At 40.0% G+C, this 14,571-nt stretch overlaps 1 protein-coding gene across 4 annotated transcripts in view; it reads right to left on the bottom strand.

Moving 5' to 3' along the window:
• LOC133550197 (ral guanine nucleotide dissociation stimulator-like) overlaps positions 1-14,571 on the bottom strand; it is a 71,500-nt gene that overhangs the window by 32,789 nt on the left and 24,140 nt on the right. Inside the window, exon 1 of one of the 4 annotated variants that reach the window (XM_061896330.1) lies at positions 6,270-6,587. The exons of the other annotated variants lie outside the window; for them this stretch is intronic. Within the exon in view, the coding sequence (XP_061752314.1) occupies positions 6,270-6,446 (177 nt within the window). The 5' untranslated portion in view covers positions 6,447-6,587. Of the gene's footprint in view, positions 1-6,269; positions 6,588-14,571 lie in introns of those variants that run through there. 4 annotated transcript variants of the gene reach the window in all.

Below are 14,571 nucleotides of genomic sequence, written 5' to 3' on the forward strand. Positions count from 1 at the left end.
GTCCGCACATTTTACCGGCGATGCTAACGCAGCTATTCGGCCATGCTATGACTATGAATTCGCTCAATAGCTTCAGTTTCTTCTTCAATACTTTCATACTCCAACCATCTGTTTCAATACATGCGTAATCTGTTGAATCGCTTAAGTCGCTGAAATCCGAGTTTGAATCCGAGCTAATGTCGCTATATCTTGCTGTGGTATTCCCATTGTTTGTTTACATTGGCAGCACTGTATGACGTCACAGGGAAATGGCCAGTGTCTTCGCAGAGAACGAAAATAAGGCACTTTAAAGCTTTATTTAGGGATATTCCGAGACCGGTAAAATTTTGAAAAAAAATTGAAAAAATACAACAAGCCACTGGGAACTAATTTTTATTGTTTTTAACCCCTTTGAAATTGTGATAATGTTCCCCTTTAACACATTCCACGCGTTAATTTTGTGGAAACACTTTCTTGTTCCTGGTGCACACAGTAGGCTCTGTGAGGGTTAGGATGGGGGAGTTGTAACACCAGTGACCTTTGAACTCACAAAATGGAGAGAAAAACCCCCAGAGAGACCTTTCAAACGCTCGTAGTCCTCCCAGAGGGACAGAAATGAAGATCAATCACAAGGTCACAGCCAACAGCGTCTTCAAAGCCTGCAGGCCTGAGGGTAATGCTGCAGAAGAACCGTCACGTTCTTTTCGGGAACTAAAGTAGATGACAAATATTCCGCTTCAATAATTTGCTGTAATGCGGACAACCCGAGTCCACATTGTAGCAGCTCCAAAGAACAGGACATCCAGTTCCCGCTGTGTCCAAAACAAAGTGAAAGCATCGACTTTCTAAGATGCTGACTAAAAGCCTCGTTAGAGCACGCCAGATAATCCGGACGTGCAGACTGGAGCCTTCTAGAAGCTTCTCCACAACGTCTGCTAAGTAAACAAACTATCAAATAAAGAAGAGTGCTAGCTAACTTGTGTTGCAAAGTATGGGCGTTGTTTGCTGGGATCGGACGAGTTCCTGCTTTCCTGGCAAAAACTTCTCATTTTTGGGCCAGAAATCCAGTTTTTGTCCTTCTTTTATGGCAAAAAATAAATAAATCACATTTTGGGCCAGAAATCCAGTTTTTGTCCTCCTTTCCTGGCAAAAATTCACATTTGTGCCCGGAAATCCAGATTTTGTCCTTCTTTCATGGCAAAAAATGTCACATTTTTGCCCGGAAATTCAGTTTTTGTCCTTCTTTCCTTGCAAAAACTTACATTTTGTAGCTTGTGTTGCAAAGTATGGATGTTGTTTGCTGGGATCGGACAATCATTTTGATAAGTTAACCCACAATTACAACCCTTGATGCAGGGAGGTAACGGGTCACATTTTTATAGTCTTTGATATGACTCGGTTTGAACTCACGACCTACCGATCACAGGGCGGACACTCCAACCACAAGACCACTTCCATTCCTGTGAATGGACCGACAAGTTTACATGATGGATGTATTTTATTTTTATTTTTTTTACACCTTAATGTCAAATTTTGGTGTTTCACTAATGCTAAAAGTCAACAGGTTACTGTTAGCATGATAGCTTGTTCTTTTAAATTTTGCAGGTATAAACATCAGGGTCATATATTTTGTTACTTGACAAATGTAACTTTTAGTATGCTGTCCTAAATATGCTAGCTTTTTTATTTCTTTTACCTGATTTTGTAGGTATAAACCTCAGTCACATTTTGGTACTTGATGCATTCTAACGTTAGCATGCTATGTTTTTGTTTTTTGCTAATTTTGTATGTATACACCTAAGTCATATTTAGGTACTTCATGCATGCAAAAAAATTTCAGGCACACCCTTCAGAGTAAAATATTTTTGTAATTGACACATTCTACAGTTAGCATATTAATGTGCTAACATTAGCATGCTACCTTTTTAGCTAATTTAGCAGACATACACTTTGGTAATTTATTTTGGTACTTCAATATTGGTAACTGTAAACAGGCTACTGTTAGCAAAGCACTGTTAGCATGCTAGTTTGTTTTTGCGAATGTTGCAGGTATAAACCTCAGGGTCAAACATTTCATTACTTGACGAATGTAACTGTTAATAGTATGCTGTTGTAAATATGTTAGCTTTTCTTTTAACTGATTTTGTAGGTATAAACCTCAGTCACATGTTGGTACTTGATGTGTGCTAACGATAGCATGCTATCTTTTTTTTAAGCTAATTTAGCAGGCATACACCTCAGTCATATTTTGGTACTTGATGCATGCAAAAAAATTTCAGAGTAATATAGTTTGGTACTTGACACGTTACAGTTATCATATTAACATGCTAGCTTTTTTTTAGCTAATTTAGAGGGCACAAACTTTTGTGTCATATATTTCAATAATGCTAACTGTAAACATTAGGCCTGCGAATCTTTGGGTGTCCCACCATTCGATTCAATATCGATTCTTGGGGCCGCAATTTGTTTATATATCGATTTTTTCGATTCAACGTGATTCTCTATTCAAAAACGATATTTTTCCGATTCAAAACGATTCTGTATTCATTCAATACATAGGATTTCAGCACGATCTACCCCAGTCTGCTGACATGCTAGCGGAGTAGTAGATTTTTTTTAAAAGCTTTTATAAAATTGTAAAGGACAATGTTTCATCAACTGATTGCAATAATGTAAATTTGTTTTAACTATTAAACGAACCAAAAATACAACTGATTTTATCTTTGTGAAAACATTACAAGCAGTGTGTTGTCAAGCTTATGAGATGCGATGCAAGTGTAAGCCACTGTGACACTATTTTTTTATTTTTATTTTTATAAATGTCTAATGATAATGTCAATGAGGGATTTTCAATCACTGCTATGCTGAAATTATAACTAATATTGATACTGTTGTTGATAATATTCATTTTTGTTTCACTACTTTTGGTTTGTTTCTGTGTCGTGTTTGTGTCTCCTTTCAATTGCTCTGTTTATTGCAGTTCTGAGTGTTGCTGGGTCAGGTTTGGTTTTGGAATTGGATTGCATTATTATGGTATTGCTGTGTATTGTTTTGTTGGATGGAGAAAAAAAATGAAATAAAAATAAAAATCGATTTAAAAAAAAAAGAGAATCGATTCTGAATCGCACGTGAGGATCGCGATTCGTATTTGAATCGATTTTTTCCCACACCTCTAGTAAACATGCTATTGCTACCATAGTACTGTTAGCATGCGAGCTTTTTCAACAGATTTTTTTTCTGCTACTTGGCGCCACCCTTCTATCATGCTTACTGTTAGCATTTCAGTTCAGCTTGGACTCTTCAGCATTTACACACAATTTCTACCAAAATTGCATTTTCCAGTTCTTTAAAAATATATTGTTTTTGATTTTGAAAGTGAAGACTACCAAACTGGCCCCCTCATCTCTTGATGTGTCACCTTGTGGCCCTCATTGGAAAAAAGTTTGGGGGCCCCCTGCTCTATACCACAAACACTATTGCTTTTTTAAAAATTTAAATAACGACGATGTGGCGACTTGTCCAGGGTGTACACCGCCTTCTGCCCAAATGCAGCTGAGATAGGCTCCAGCACACCCCGCGACCCCAAAATGGACAAGCGGTAGAAAAATGGATAGACGGATGGATAATTAATAATATTATTCATCTTCGTATTGTTACAAACCCCGTATCCATATGAGTTGGGAAATTGTATTATATGTAAATATAAATAATTTTCAACCCAAATTCTGTTGAATATGCTACAAAGACAACATATTTGATGTTTAAACTGATAAACATTTTTTTTTTTGCAAATAAGCATTAACTTTAGAATTTGATGTCAGCAACTGGTGACAAAGAAGTTGGGAAAGGTGGCAATAAATACTGATCAAGTTGAGGAATGCTCATTAAACACTTATATGAAACATCCCACAGGTGTGCAGTTGGGTGCCATGATTGGGTATAAAAGCAGCTTCCATGAAATGCTAAGTAATTCCCAAACAAGGATGGTGTGAGGGTTACCATTTTGTAAGCAAATTGTTGAACAGTTTTAAAACATTTCTCAATGAGCTATTGCAAGGAATTTAGGAATTTTACCATCTACGGTCCGTAAAATCATCAAAAAGTTCAGAGAATCTGGAGAAATCATTGCACGTAAGCGATGATATTACGGACTTTTGATCCCTCAGGCAGTACTGCATCAAAAACCGACATCGGTGTGTAAAGGATATCACCACATGGGCTCAGGAACACTTCATAAAACCACTTTCAGTAACTACAGTTGGTCGCTACATCTGTAAGTGCAAGTTAAAACTCTACTATGCAAAGCCAAACCCATTTATCAACAATATCCTGAAACGCCGCCAGCTTGGCTGGGCCCGAACTCACCTAAGATGGACTGATGCAAAGTGGAAAGGTTTTCTGTGGTCTGACGAGTCTACATTTCGAATTGTATTTGGAAACGGAGGACGTGGTGTCCTCCAGAACAAAGAGCAAACTAACCATTCGGTATGTTATAGGCGCAAAGTTCAAAAGCCAGCATCTGTGATGGTATGGGGGTGTATCACTGCCCAAGGCATGGGTAACTTACACATCTGTGAAGGCACCATTAATGGTGAAAGGTCCATACAGGTTTTGGAGCAACATATGTTGTCATCCAAGCAACGTTATCTTGGACGCCACTGCTTATTTCAGCAAGACAAGTGTTACAACAGCGTGCCTTCGTAAAAAAAAAAAAGAGTGCGGGTACTTTCCTGGCCCGCCTGCAGTCCAGACCTGTCTGCCATCGAAAATGTGTGGCGCATCATGAAGCGTAAAATACGACAGCGGAGACCCGGGACTGTTGAACGACTGAAGCTCTACATCAGGGGTCGGGAACCTTTTTGGCTGAGAGAGCCATGAAAGCCAAATATTTCACAATGTATTTCCGTAAGAGCCATATAACATTTTTCAACACTGAATACAACTAACTTTGTGCATTTTTAAGTATGACCAACATTTGTAGAGTATAATAAGTCTCTTATTCTTTTTAACAACATTGTTATTATAAAAGTTAACCAATAATACATATAATACGTCTTACAATTAATGTGACATCTTGAACAGGTGCGGTAGAAAACGGATGGTTGGATTAAAATGCATGAGAATGTTTTATAATTTGAACGTTATTTTTGAAACTGTGATTACCAGCGGAATTATTCATTACTTATCGTGTTAAGCAATGTCAGCTAAGATTTATCTGAGAACCATATGCAGTCATCTGGCTCTAGAGCCATAGGTTTCCTACCCCTGGTTTAAGCATTAGACAACTTTTTACCTGCACCCTGCCTCCCGCTGTTTCCCACATCTACACAGCAATTAGCTACCGACTGCCACCTACTGATATGGAAGAGTATTACACGGTTACTCGGCATAGCTCGGTTGGTAGAGTGGCCGTGCTAGTAACCTGAGGGTTCCAGGTTTGATTCCTGCTTCCGCCATCCTAGTCACTGCCGTTGAGTCCTTGGGCAAGACACTTGACCCACCTGACCCCAGTGCCACCCACAGTGGTTTAAATGTAACTTAGATATTGGGTGTCACTTTGTAAAGTCACTAGAAAAAAGCGCTATATAAATATAATTATCTGAGAGCCATATGTAGTCATCAAAAGAGCCACATCTGGCTCTAGAGCCATAGGTTCCCTACCCCTGTTCTACATAAAACAAGAATGGGAAATAATTCCACTTTCAAAGCTTCAATAATTAGTTTCCTCAGTTCCCAAACGTTTATTGAGTGTTGTTAAAAGAAAAGTTAATGTAACACAGTGGTGAACATGTCTTTACCAAACTACTTTGGCACGTGTTGCAGCCATGAAATTCTAAGTTAATTATTATTTGCAAAAATAAAAACAAAGTTTATGAGTTTGAACATCAAATATCTTGTCTTTGTATTGAATTCAATTGAATATGGGTTGAAAAGGATTTGCAAATCATTGTTTTCGGCTTCACGGTGGCAGAGGGGTTAGTGCCCTAGTTGGCCCTAGTGTGTGAATGTGAGTGTGAATGTTGTCTGTCTATCTGTGTTGGCCCTGCGATGAGGTGGCGACTTGTCCAGGGTGTACCCCGCCTTCCGCACGATTGTAGCTGAGATAGGCGCCAGCGCCCCCCGCAACCCCGAAAGGGAATAAGCGGTAGGAAATGGATGGATGGATGGATGTTTTCCGTTTATATTTACATCTAACACAATTTCCCAACTCATATGGAAACGGGGTTTGTAGTTTAATAATAATGTAGCCAACCAACCCCGAAGCCCGTCTCAAATCGTGGACAAAGTACCTCCAGCAGGGGCAGGTCCGGGTCCAGCTGCGTGAAGCTGTGCAGGACCACCGGGCTGCTGTGCCCGGACACCTCCATCCTCACGCCGTCCCGAACGCTCCGCGACGAGTCGAACATCTTGGCCGGGCCCGGCGTGACGCTGCGCGCCACGGCTCGGAGCGCCGGGAAATGGACCATGAGAGGCCGCGGAGGAGAAACGTCCGTCACCGCGGCGGTCGTGACATGTCGGCCGGCGTCGTTCGAGCTCGGAGGCGCCTCCCGGTCCGCCCGTCTGCTAGCATCCGCTCGCTAACCCGGCTAGCCGAGTGTTTATGGGAAGAGTGACTCAGGCTGGGGGTTTACCAAGCCACGCCCACAGCGGACTGATGCCTTCGTGACTATCGGATATTTTGAAGCTTACGTTGCATAGTAACAACTCTTACTGAATTTTGGCGGATAAAATGGAATAAAAAAATACAATTTTGTGACTACATATCAAATCTAATAACTTATCAGTATTATCTTAATAGAATATATTTACACTGTGCCTTTTCTAACAAAAAATAACAAAAGTACAATGGTCCAGTGTGTTCCTGGAGGCGGCATTGTCTGTGGGAAATGATGCTAGTGTTGTTTGTATTCACTACGGCAACAGCCGGGGTGGGAAATGAAAACACACACACACACACACGCACGCACACACACTCACACAAACACACACACGAGGGGTGCCCAAACTTTCCTCACTGAGGGCCACAGACCGCGATGGCCATTTTGGTAGTTTTCACCTTCAAATTTTGTCCACTATTTATACCGTATTTCCTTGAATTGCCGCAGGGGCGCTAATTAATTTAAAACCTCTTCTCACTCCTGCGCTTACCAAAGGCATGCGGTAAAAGTGAGCATGCGCTAATTATTTGAAAACCTCTTCTCACTCCGGCACTTACCAAAGGTATGCAGTAAAAATTTGAGTGTGATGTAAGCTTGAACCTTAAATCGTACTGAATAGCTCTTAATCTTCTTCCCTTTATGCGATTTCAAATTACCGGTATTGAAATCCGCCTCCTCCATTTTGAAAATGATGACAGGGGAAGTGTCACTCGTGACATCACAAGTTTGACCAGGCGGTAATACTAAGCATGCGCTAATTATTTTGGGAAGCGAGTTTGACCCGGCAGTAATTCAAGGCAGGCGCATACTATATACCCTGCGGCAATTCAAGGAAATACGGTATATATTTTTTCAGAGACCTAAAAAATGTAATTTTGGTAAAAATGTTGTTGAAATACTAAAGAGCTCACACGTAACTGAATTGCTAACAGTGGCTAGATAGCGTCAATTAACAAAAAATATGAGCAAAATTAGCAACATCCATTTTCTACCGCTTATTCCCCCGGGGTCGCTGGAGCCTATCTCAGCTACCATCGGGTAGAAGGCAGGGTACATCCTGGACAAGTCACCACCTCATCACAGGGTCAAAACAGATAGACAGAAAAAATTCACACTCACATGCCTTCACATCAAAAAGGGCATAAAACTAAAAAAAATTGTCAAAGAAAAATGAGAAAGTTGACTTATGGGTATCACAGGTTGGAAGTAAAAATAATAATACATATATATATATATATATATTTTTTTTTTTTTTTTTTTTTTTTAACACTTTATTGACTGAGATCCTCCTGGGTCGTCTGTGATCTTTGGTCTGATCTGTATTCATGTATTTATTTTTAAACAATCATTGCTCAAAAAAGAATAATGAATTAAAAATAAAAATGAATGTTGTTATGAATTATTGACCCATTTAAGGCTAAAGTTACTTTACATCGGACATTTTGTGGTTTTTCCTGGTTCAACTAGAAGGTTTTGACGAAATAGTGGAACTGAAAATACTAACAGTGGCTAGATAGTGTCGATTAACAAAAAATATGAGCAAAATGAACAAAAAAAAAGTTGGCATGCTGACAGTACGATGCTAACAATAGCATGCTTACAGTTATCATTAGTAAAACACCAACATATATGAGACAGAGGTTTCTACCTGCTAAATTCAGAAGTCAAACAATGTGCTAATAATAAGCTCTGCTTCTTCCGACTCCTTTTCGAGCATGTTGTACAGAAAAATGAAAAATATGTGATGCATCATGTTGAAATTGTGTACATGTTGGAAGTAAACTTCAACCTTCAAACCAAATTTTGTGAAAAGGCCAGCATGCTAATGTTAGCACGCATCTAGTACCAAAATAGGAGTGAGGTGTATGCCTGCGAGATGAGCTAAGAACAAAAGCTAGCATACTAAAAGGCATCATTCATCATGTAACAAAATATATATTTTTTTAATTCTAAAGACAGTTATACAATTTTTCTTTTTATATTATATATACATACTTATATATATATATATATATATATATATATATATATACTCCTGAAAAAATATTTATTTAATTTTAAAGACGGATACAAATATATATATATATGTATATATATATATATATATATATATATATATATATATAGATAGATAATGTTATATCTGTCTTTAGAATTAAAAAAATATATTTTGTTACTTGAAGAATATATATATGTATAATTATATACATACATATATATAATGTATGTATATATATGTATATATATACATATATATAAGTAATTTTATATCTGTCTTCAGAATATAAAAATATATATTTTGTTACTTGATGAATGACACCTTTTATAAAATGAGGGAAACCTGCGAAACAGGCTTGTAGGGATGATATAGCCTTTGAGTTTTTTCTAACCTAACGTATATACACACACGTATACATATATATATATACATATATATACACATATATATATTTATATATATATATATATATATATACACACACACTACATGTATACATATATATTACATTTATGTGTATATATACACACTACATGTGTATATATATATTTTTTATATATATATATATATATATATATATATATATATATATATATATATATATATATATATATATATATATAAATAATATTACACTATTATTAATTGTTAGTTTAAAAAATCAGATTTTTCTCATAACATTCCAATTTTTGTTGGGTTTTTTTAGATATAAAAGGTTATTGTTTGAAAATACACAACTTTTCAAATTTTAGTAGACACATTACAGTAGGTTTGTTTGACCAAAGTATCAGATCGGTATCACTGATTGCAGCCTTAATTCGACTTGGTATCGGATTGGAGAGAAAATCAATGGTATCTCCATCATGCAATGAGGCATGTTCAAGGCCAGACCAATGCACTTCTATTATTGGTTGGACGTGTAACACCGCCCCCTGCTGGCCAGGCGTGTAAACAAACAAGCAGCAGATGTGTGCACAGAGCATCACCCCCTTTGACATCATCACATCTGGACTTTGGACAGCAGCTGGACCAGCAGATGTCAGCATGTTCGCAGGAAGTCTGAGAAAAATGTCTGTGTCCCCGGCAGTGGCGAGGTTCAAAAAACATGGAGGGCATTCTGAACCTCGTCCACTGTGATGGACAAGGTTCAGAGACGTTACACATCAACATTAGGTAGGCAAAAAGATGATTGTTGATGCAACACCAGCCAAGTGACATTGTGGCCGTGAGTATTGGCTGATACTGATATTGGTCCGATACAAGCACAGATTAGTAATTATGCTGTCTTTAAGTCGAAGTGGAGAGGTGGTTGTTTTTCTTTTCTTTTTTGCAGCATGTTCACTTGCTGTCCAGCACAAGTAAATATGCTGGAGGAATGCTTGTGTCGCACATGATATCACACAAAAGTAAACACGCTACAGGACTGCTTGTATCGCAGATGATATCACACACAAGTAAACATGCTACAGGACTGCTTGTATCGCATATGATATCAAACACAATAAAACACGCCGCAGGACTGCTTGTATAGCACATGATATAATAAATAATAAATAAATGGGTTGTACTTGTATAGCGCTTTTCTACCTTAAAAGTACTCAAAGCGCTTTGACACTACTTCCACATTCACCCATTCACACACACATTCACGGAGGGAGCTGCCATGCAAGGCGCCAACCAGCACCCATCAGGAGCAAGGGTGAAGTGTCTTGCCAGGACACAACGGACGTGACAAGGTTGGTACTAGGTGGGATTTGAACCAGGGACCCTCGGGTTGCGCACGGCCACTCTCCCACTGCGCCACGCCGTCCCATATCACACAAAAGTAAACGCGCTACAGGACTGCTTGTATCGCAGATGATATCACACACAAGTAAACATTTTACAGGACTGCTTGTATCGCACATGATATCAAACACAATAAAACACGCTACAGGACTGCTTGTATCGCACATGATATCACACACAAGTAAATACGCTACAGGACTGCTTGTATCACACACAAGTAAATACGCTACAGGACTGCTTGTATCACACATGGTCACTCACAACTAAACACGCCGCAGGACTGCTTGGATCGCACATTATATCACACACACAAGTAAACACGCTACAGGACTGCTTGTATCGCACATGATCACACACAAGTAAACATGTTACAGGACTGCTTGTATCGCAGATGATATCACACACAAGTAAACATGCTACAGGACTGCTTGTATCGCACATGATATCAAACACAAGTAAAACACGCTACAGGACTGCTTGTATCGCACTTGATATCACACACAAGTTAATACGCTACAGGACTGCTTGTATCACACACGATATCACACACAAGTAAATACGCTACAGGACTGCTTGTATCACACATGGTCACACACAACTAAACACGCCGCAGGACTGCTTGGTTCGCACATTATATCACACACACAAGTAAACACGCCGCAGGACTGCTTATATCGCACATGATATCACACACAAGTAAACACGCTACAGGACTGCTTGTATCGCACATGATATCACACACAAGTAAATACGCTACAGGACTGCTTGTATCACACACGATATCACACACAAGTAAATACGCTACAGGACTGCTTGTATCACACATGGTCACACACAACTAAACACGCCGCAGGACTGCTTGGTTCGCACATTATATCACACACAAGTAAACACGCCGCAGGACTGCTTATATCGCACATGATATCACACACAAGTAAACACGCTACAGGACTGCTTGTATCACACATGATCACACACAAGTAAACATGCTACAGGACTGCTTGTATCGCACATGATATCACACACAATTAAACACGCTACAGGACTGCTTGAATCGCACATGGCATCACACACAAGTAAACATGCTACAGGACTGCTTGTATCGCAGATGATATCACACACAAGTAAACATGCTACAGGACTGCTTGTATCGCACATGATATCACACACAAGTAAATACGCTACAGGACTGCTTGTATCACACACGATATCACACACAAGTAAATACGCTACAGGACTGCTTGTATCACACATGGTCACACACAACTAAACACGCCGCAGGACTGCTTGGTTCGCACATTATATCACACACACAAGTAAACACGCCGCAGGACTGCTTATATCGCACATGATATCACACACAAGTAAACACGCTACAGGACTGCTTGTATCGCACATGATCACACACAAGTAAACATGCTACAGGACTGCTTGTATAGCACATGATATCACACACAAGTAAACACGCTACAGGACTGCTTGAATCGCACATGGCATCACACACAATTAAACACGCCGTAGGACTGCTTATATCGCACATGATATTACACACGTAAACACGCCACAGGACTGCTTGAATCGCACATGATATCACACACAAGTGAACGCGTCGCAGGACAGTCTGTATCCCACAGTAAACACGCTACAGGACTGTTTGTATCGCACATGATATCACATTCAAATAAACACACAACAGGACTGCCTGCATCGCACATGATATCGCAGACAAGTAAACAGGCTACAGGACCGATTACATCGCACATGATATCGCAGACAAGTAAACAGGCTACAGGACTGCTTGTATCGCACATGATCACACACAAGTAAACGCATTACAGGACTGCTTGTATCGCAGAAGATCAAACACAAGTAAACACTTTACTTGACTGCTTGTATAACACATCACACACAAGTAAACAGGCTACAGGACTGCTTGTATCGCATATGATCTCACACAACTAAACACGCCGCAGGACTGCTTGTATCGCACATGATATCACACACAAGCAAACACGCTAAAAGACTGCTTATATAGCACAAAACATCACAAAAAAGTAAATATGCTACAGGACTGCTTGTATCGCACACGATAGCACACACAAGTAAACACGCTAAAGGACTGCTTGAATCACACATGACATCACACACAATTAATCACGCCGTGGGACTGCTTGTATCGCACATGACACCACACACAAGTAAACACACTACAGTACTGCTTGAATCGCACATGATATCACACACAAGTAAACGCGCCGCAGGACTGCTTGTATCCCACATGATATTGCACGCAAGTAAACACGCTACAGGACTGTTTGTATCGCACGTGATATCACATTCAAGTAAACACACTACAGGACTGCTTGTATCGGACATGACACTACACACAAGTAAACACGCTGCATGACTGCTTGTATCCCACATGATATCGCATGCAAGTAAACACGCTACAGGGCTGCTTGTATCGCACATGACATCACACACAAGTAAACACGCTACAGGACTGCTTGCATCGCACATGATATTGGACAAAAGTAAACACGCTACAAGACTGCTTGTATAGCACATGATTTCACACACAACTAAACACGCCGCAGGACTGCTTGTATCGCACATGATACCACACACAAGTAAACGCGCCGCAGGACTGCTTGTATCCCACATGATATTGCACGCAAGTAAACACGCTACAGGACTGTTTGTATCGCACGTGATATCACATTCAAGTAAACATACTACAGTACTGCTTGTATCGCACATGATATCACACACAAGTAAACGCGCCGCAGGACTGCTTGTATCCCACATGATATTGCACGCAAGTAAACACGCTACAGGACTGTTTGAATCGCACATGATATCACACACAAGTAAACGCGCCGCAGGACTGCTTGTATCCCACATGATATTGCACGCAAGTAAACACGCTACAGGACTGTTTGTATCGCACGTGATATCACATTCAAGTAAACATACTACAGTACTGCTTGTATCGCACATGACACCACACACAAGTAAACACACTACAGTACTGCTTGAATCGCACATGATATCACACACAAGTAAACGCGCTGCATGACTGCTTGTATCCCACATATTTCACGCAAGTAAACACGCTACAGGACTGCTTGTATCGCACATGACATCACACACAAGTATACATGCTACAGTACTGCTTGTATCGCACATGAAACCACACACAAGTAAACACGCTACAGGACTGTTTGTATCGCACATGATATCACATTCAAGTAAACATACTACAGTACTGCTTGTATCGCACATGAAACCACACACAAGTAAACACGCTGCATGACTGCTTGTATCCCACATGATATTTCACGCAAGTAAACACGCTACAGGACTGCTTGTATCCCACATGATATCGCACGCAAGTAAACACGCTACAGGACTGCTTGTATCCCACATGATATCGCACGCAAGTAAACATGCTACAGGACTGCTTGCATCGCACGTGATATTGCACAAAAGTAAACACGCTACAAGACTGCTTGTATAGCACATGATTTCACACACAACTAAACACGCCGCAGGACTGCTTGTATCGCACATGATATCACACAACTAAACACGCCGCAGGACTGCTTGTATCGCACATGATATCACACACAAGTAAACACGCTAAAAGACTGCTTGTATAGCACAAAACAACACAAACAAGTAAACACGCTACAGGACTGCTTGTATAGCACATGATATCACACACAATTAAACACGCCGTAGGACTGCTTATATCGCACGATATCACACACGTAAACACGCTAAAGTACTGCTTGTATCGCACATGATCACACACAAGTAAACGCGCCGCAGGACTGCTTGTATCCCACATGATATTGCACGCAAGTAAACACGCTACAGGACTGCTTGTATCGCACATGACATCACACACAAGTAAACACGCTACAGGACTGCTTGTATCGCACATGACATCACACACAAGTAAACACGCTACAGGACTGCTTGTATCGCACATGACATCACACACAAGTAAACACGCTACAGGACTGCTTGCATCGCACATGATATCGCACAAAAGTAAACACGCTACAGGACTGCTTGCATCGCACATGATTTCACACACAACTAAACACGCCGCAGGACTGCTTGTATCGCACATGATAT

This window comes from Nerophis ophidion, linkage group LG01, assembly GCF_033978795.1.
Source record: "Nerophis ophidion isolate RoL-2023_Sa linkage group LG01, RoL_Noph_v1.0, whole genome shotgun sequence".
In the NCBI taxonomy this organism is placed as follows: Eukaryota; Metazoa; Chordata; class Actinopteri; order Syngnathiformes; family Syngnathidae; genus Nerophis; species Nerophis ophidion.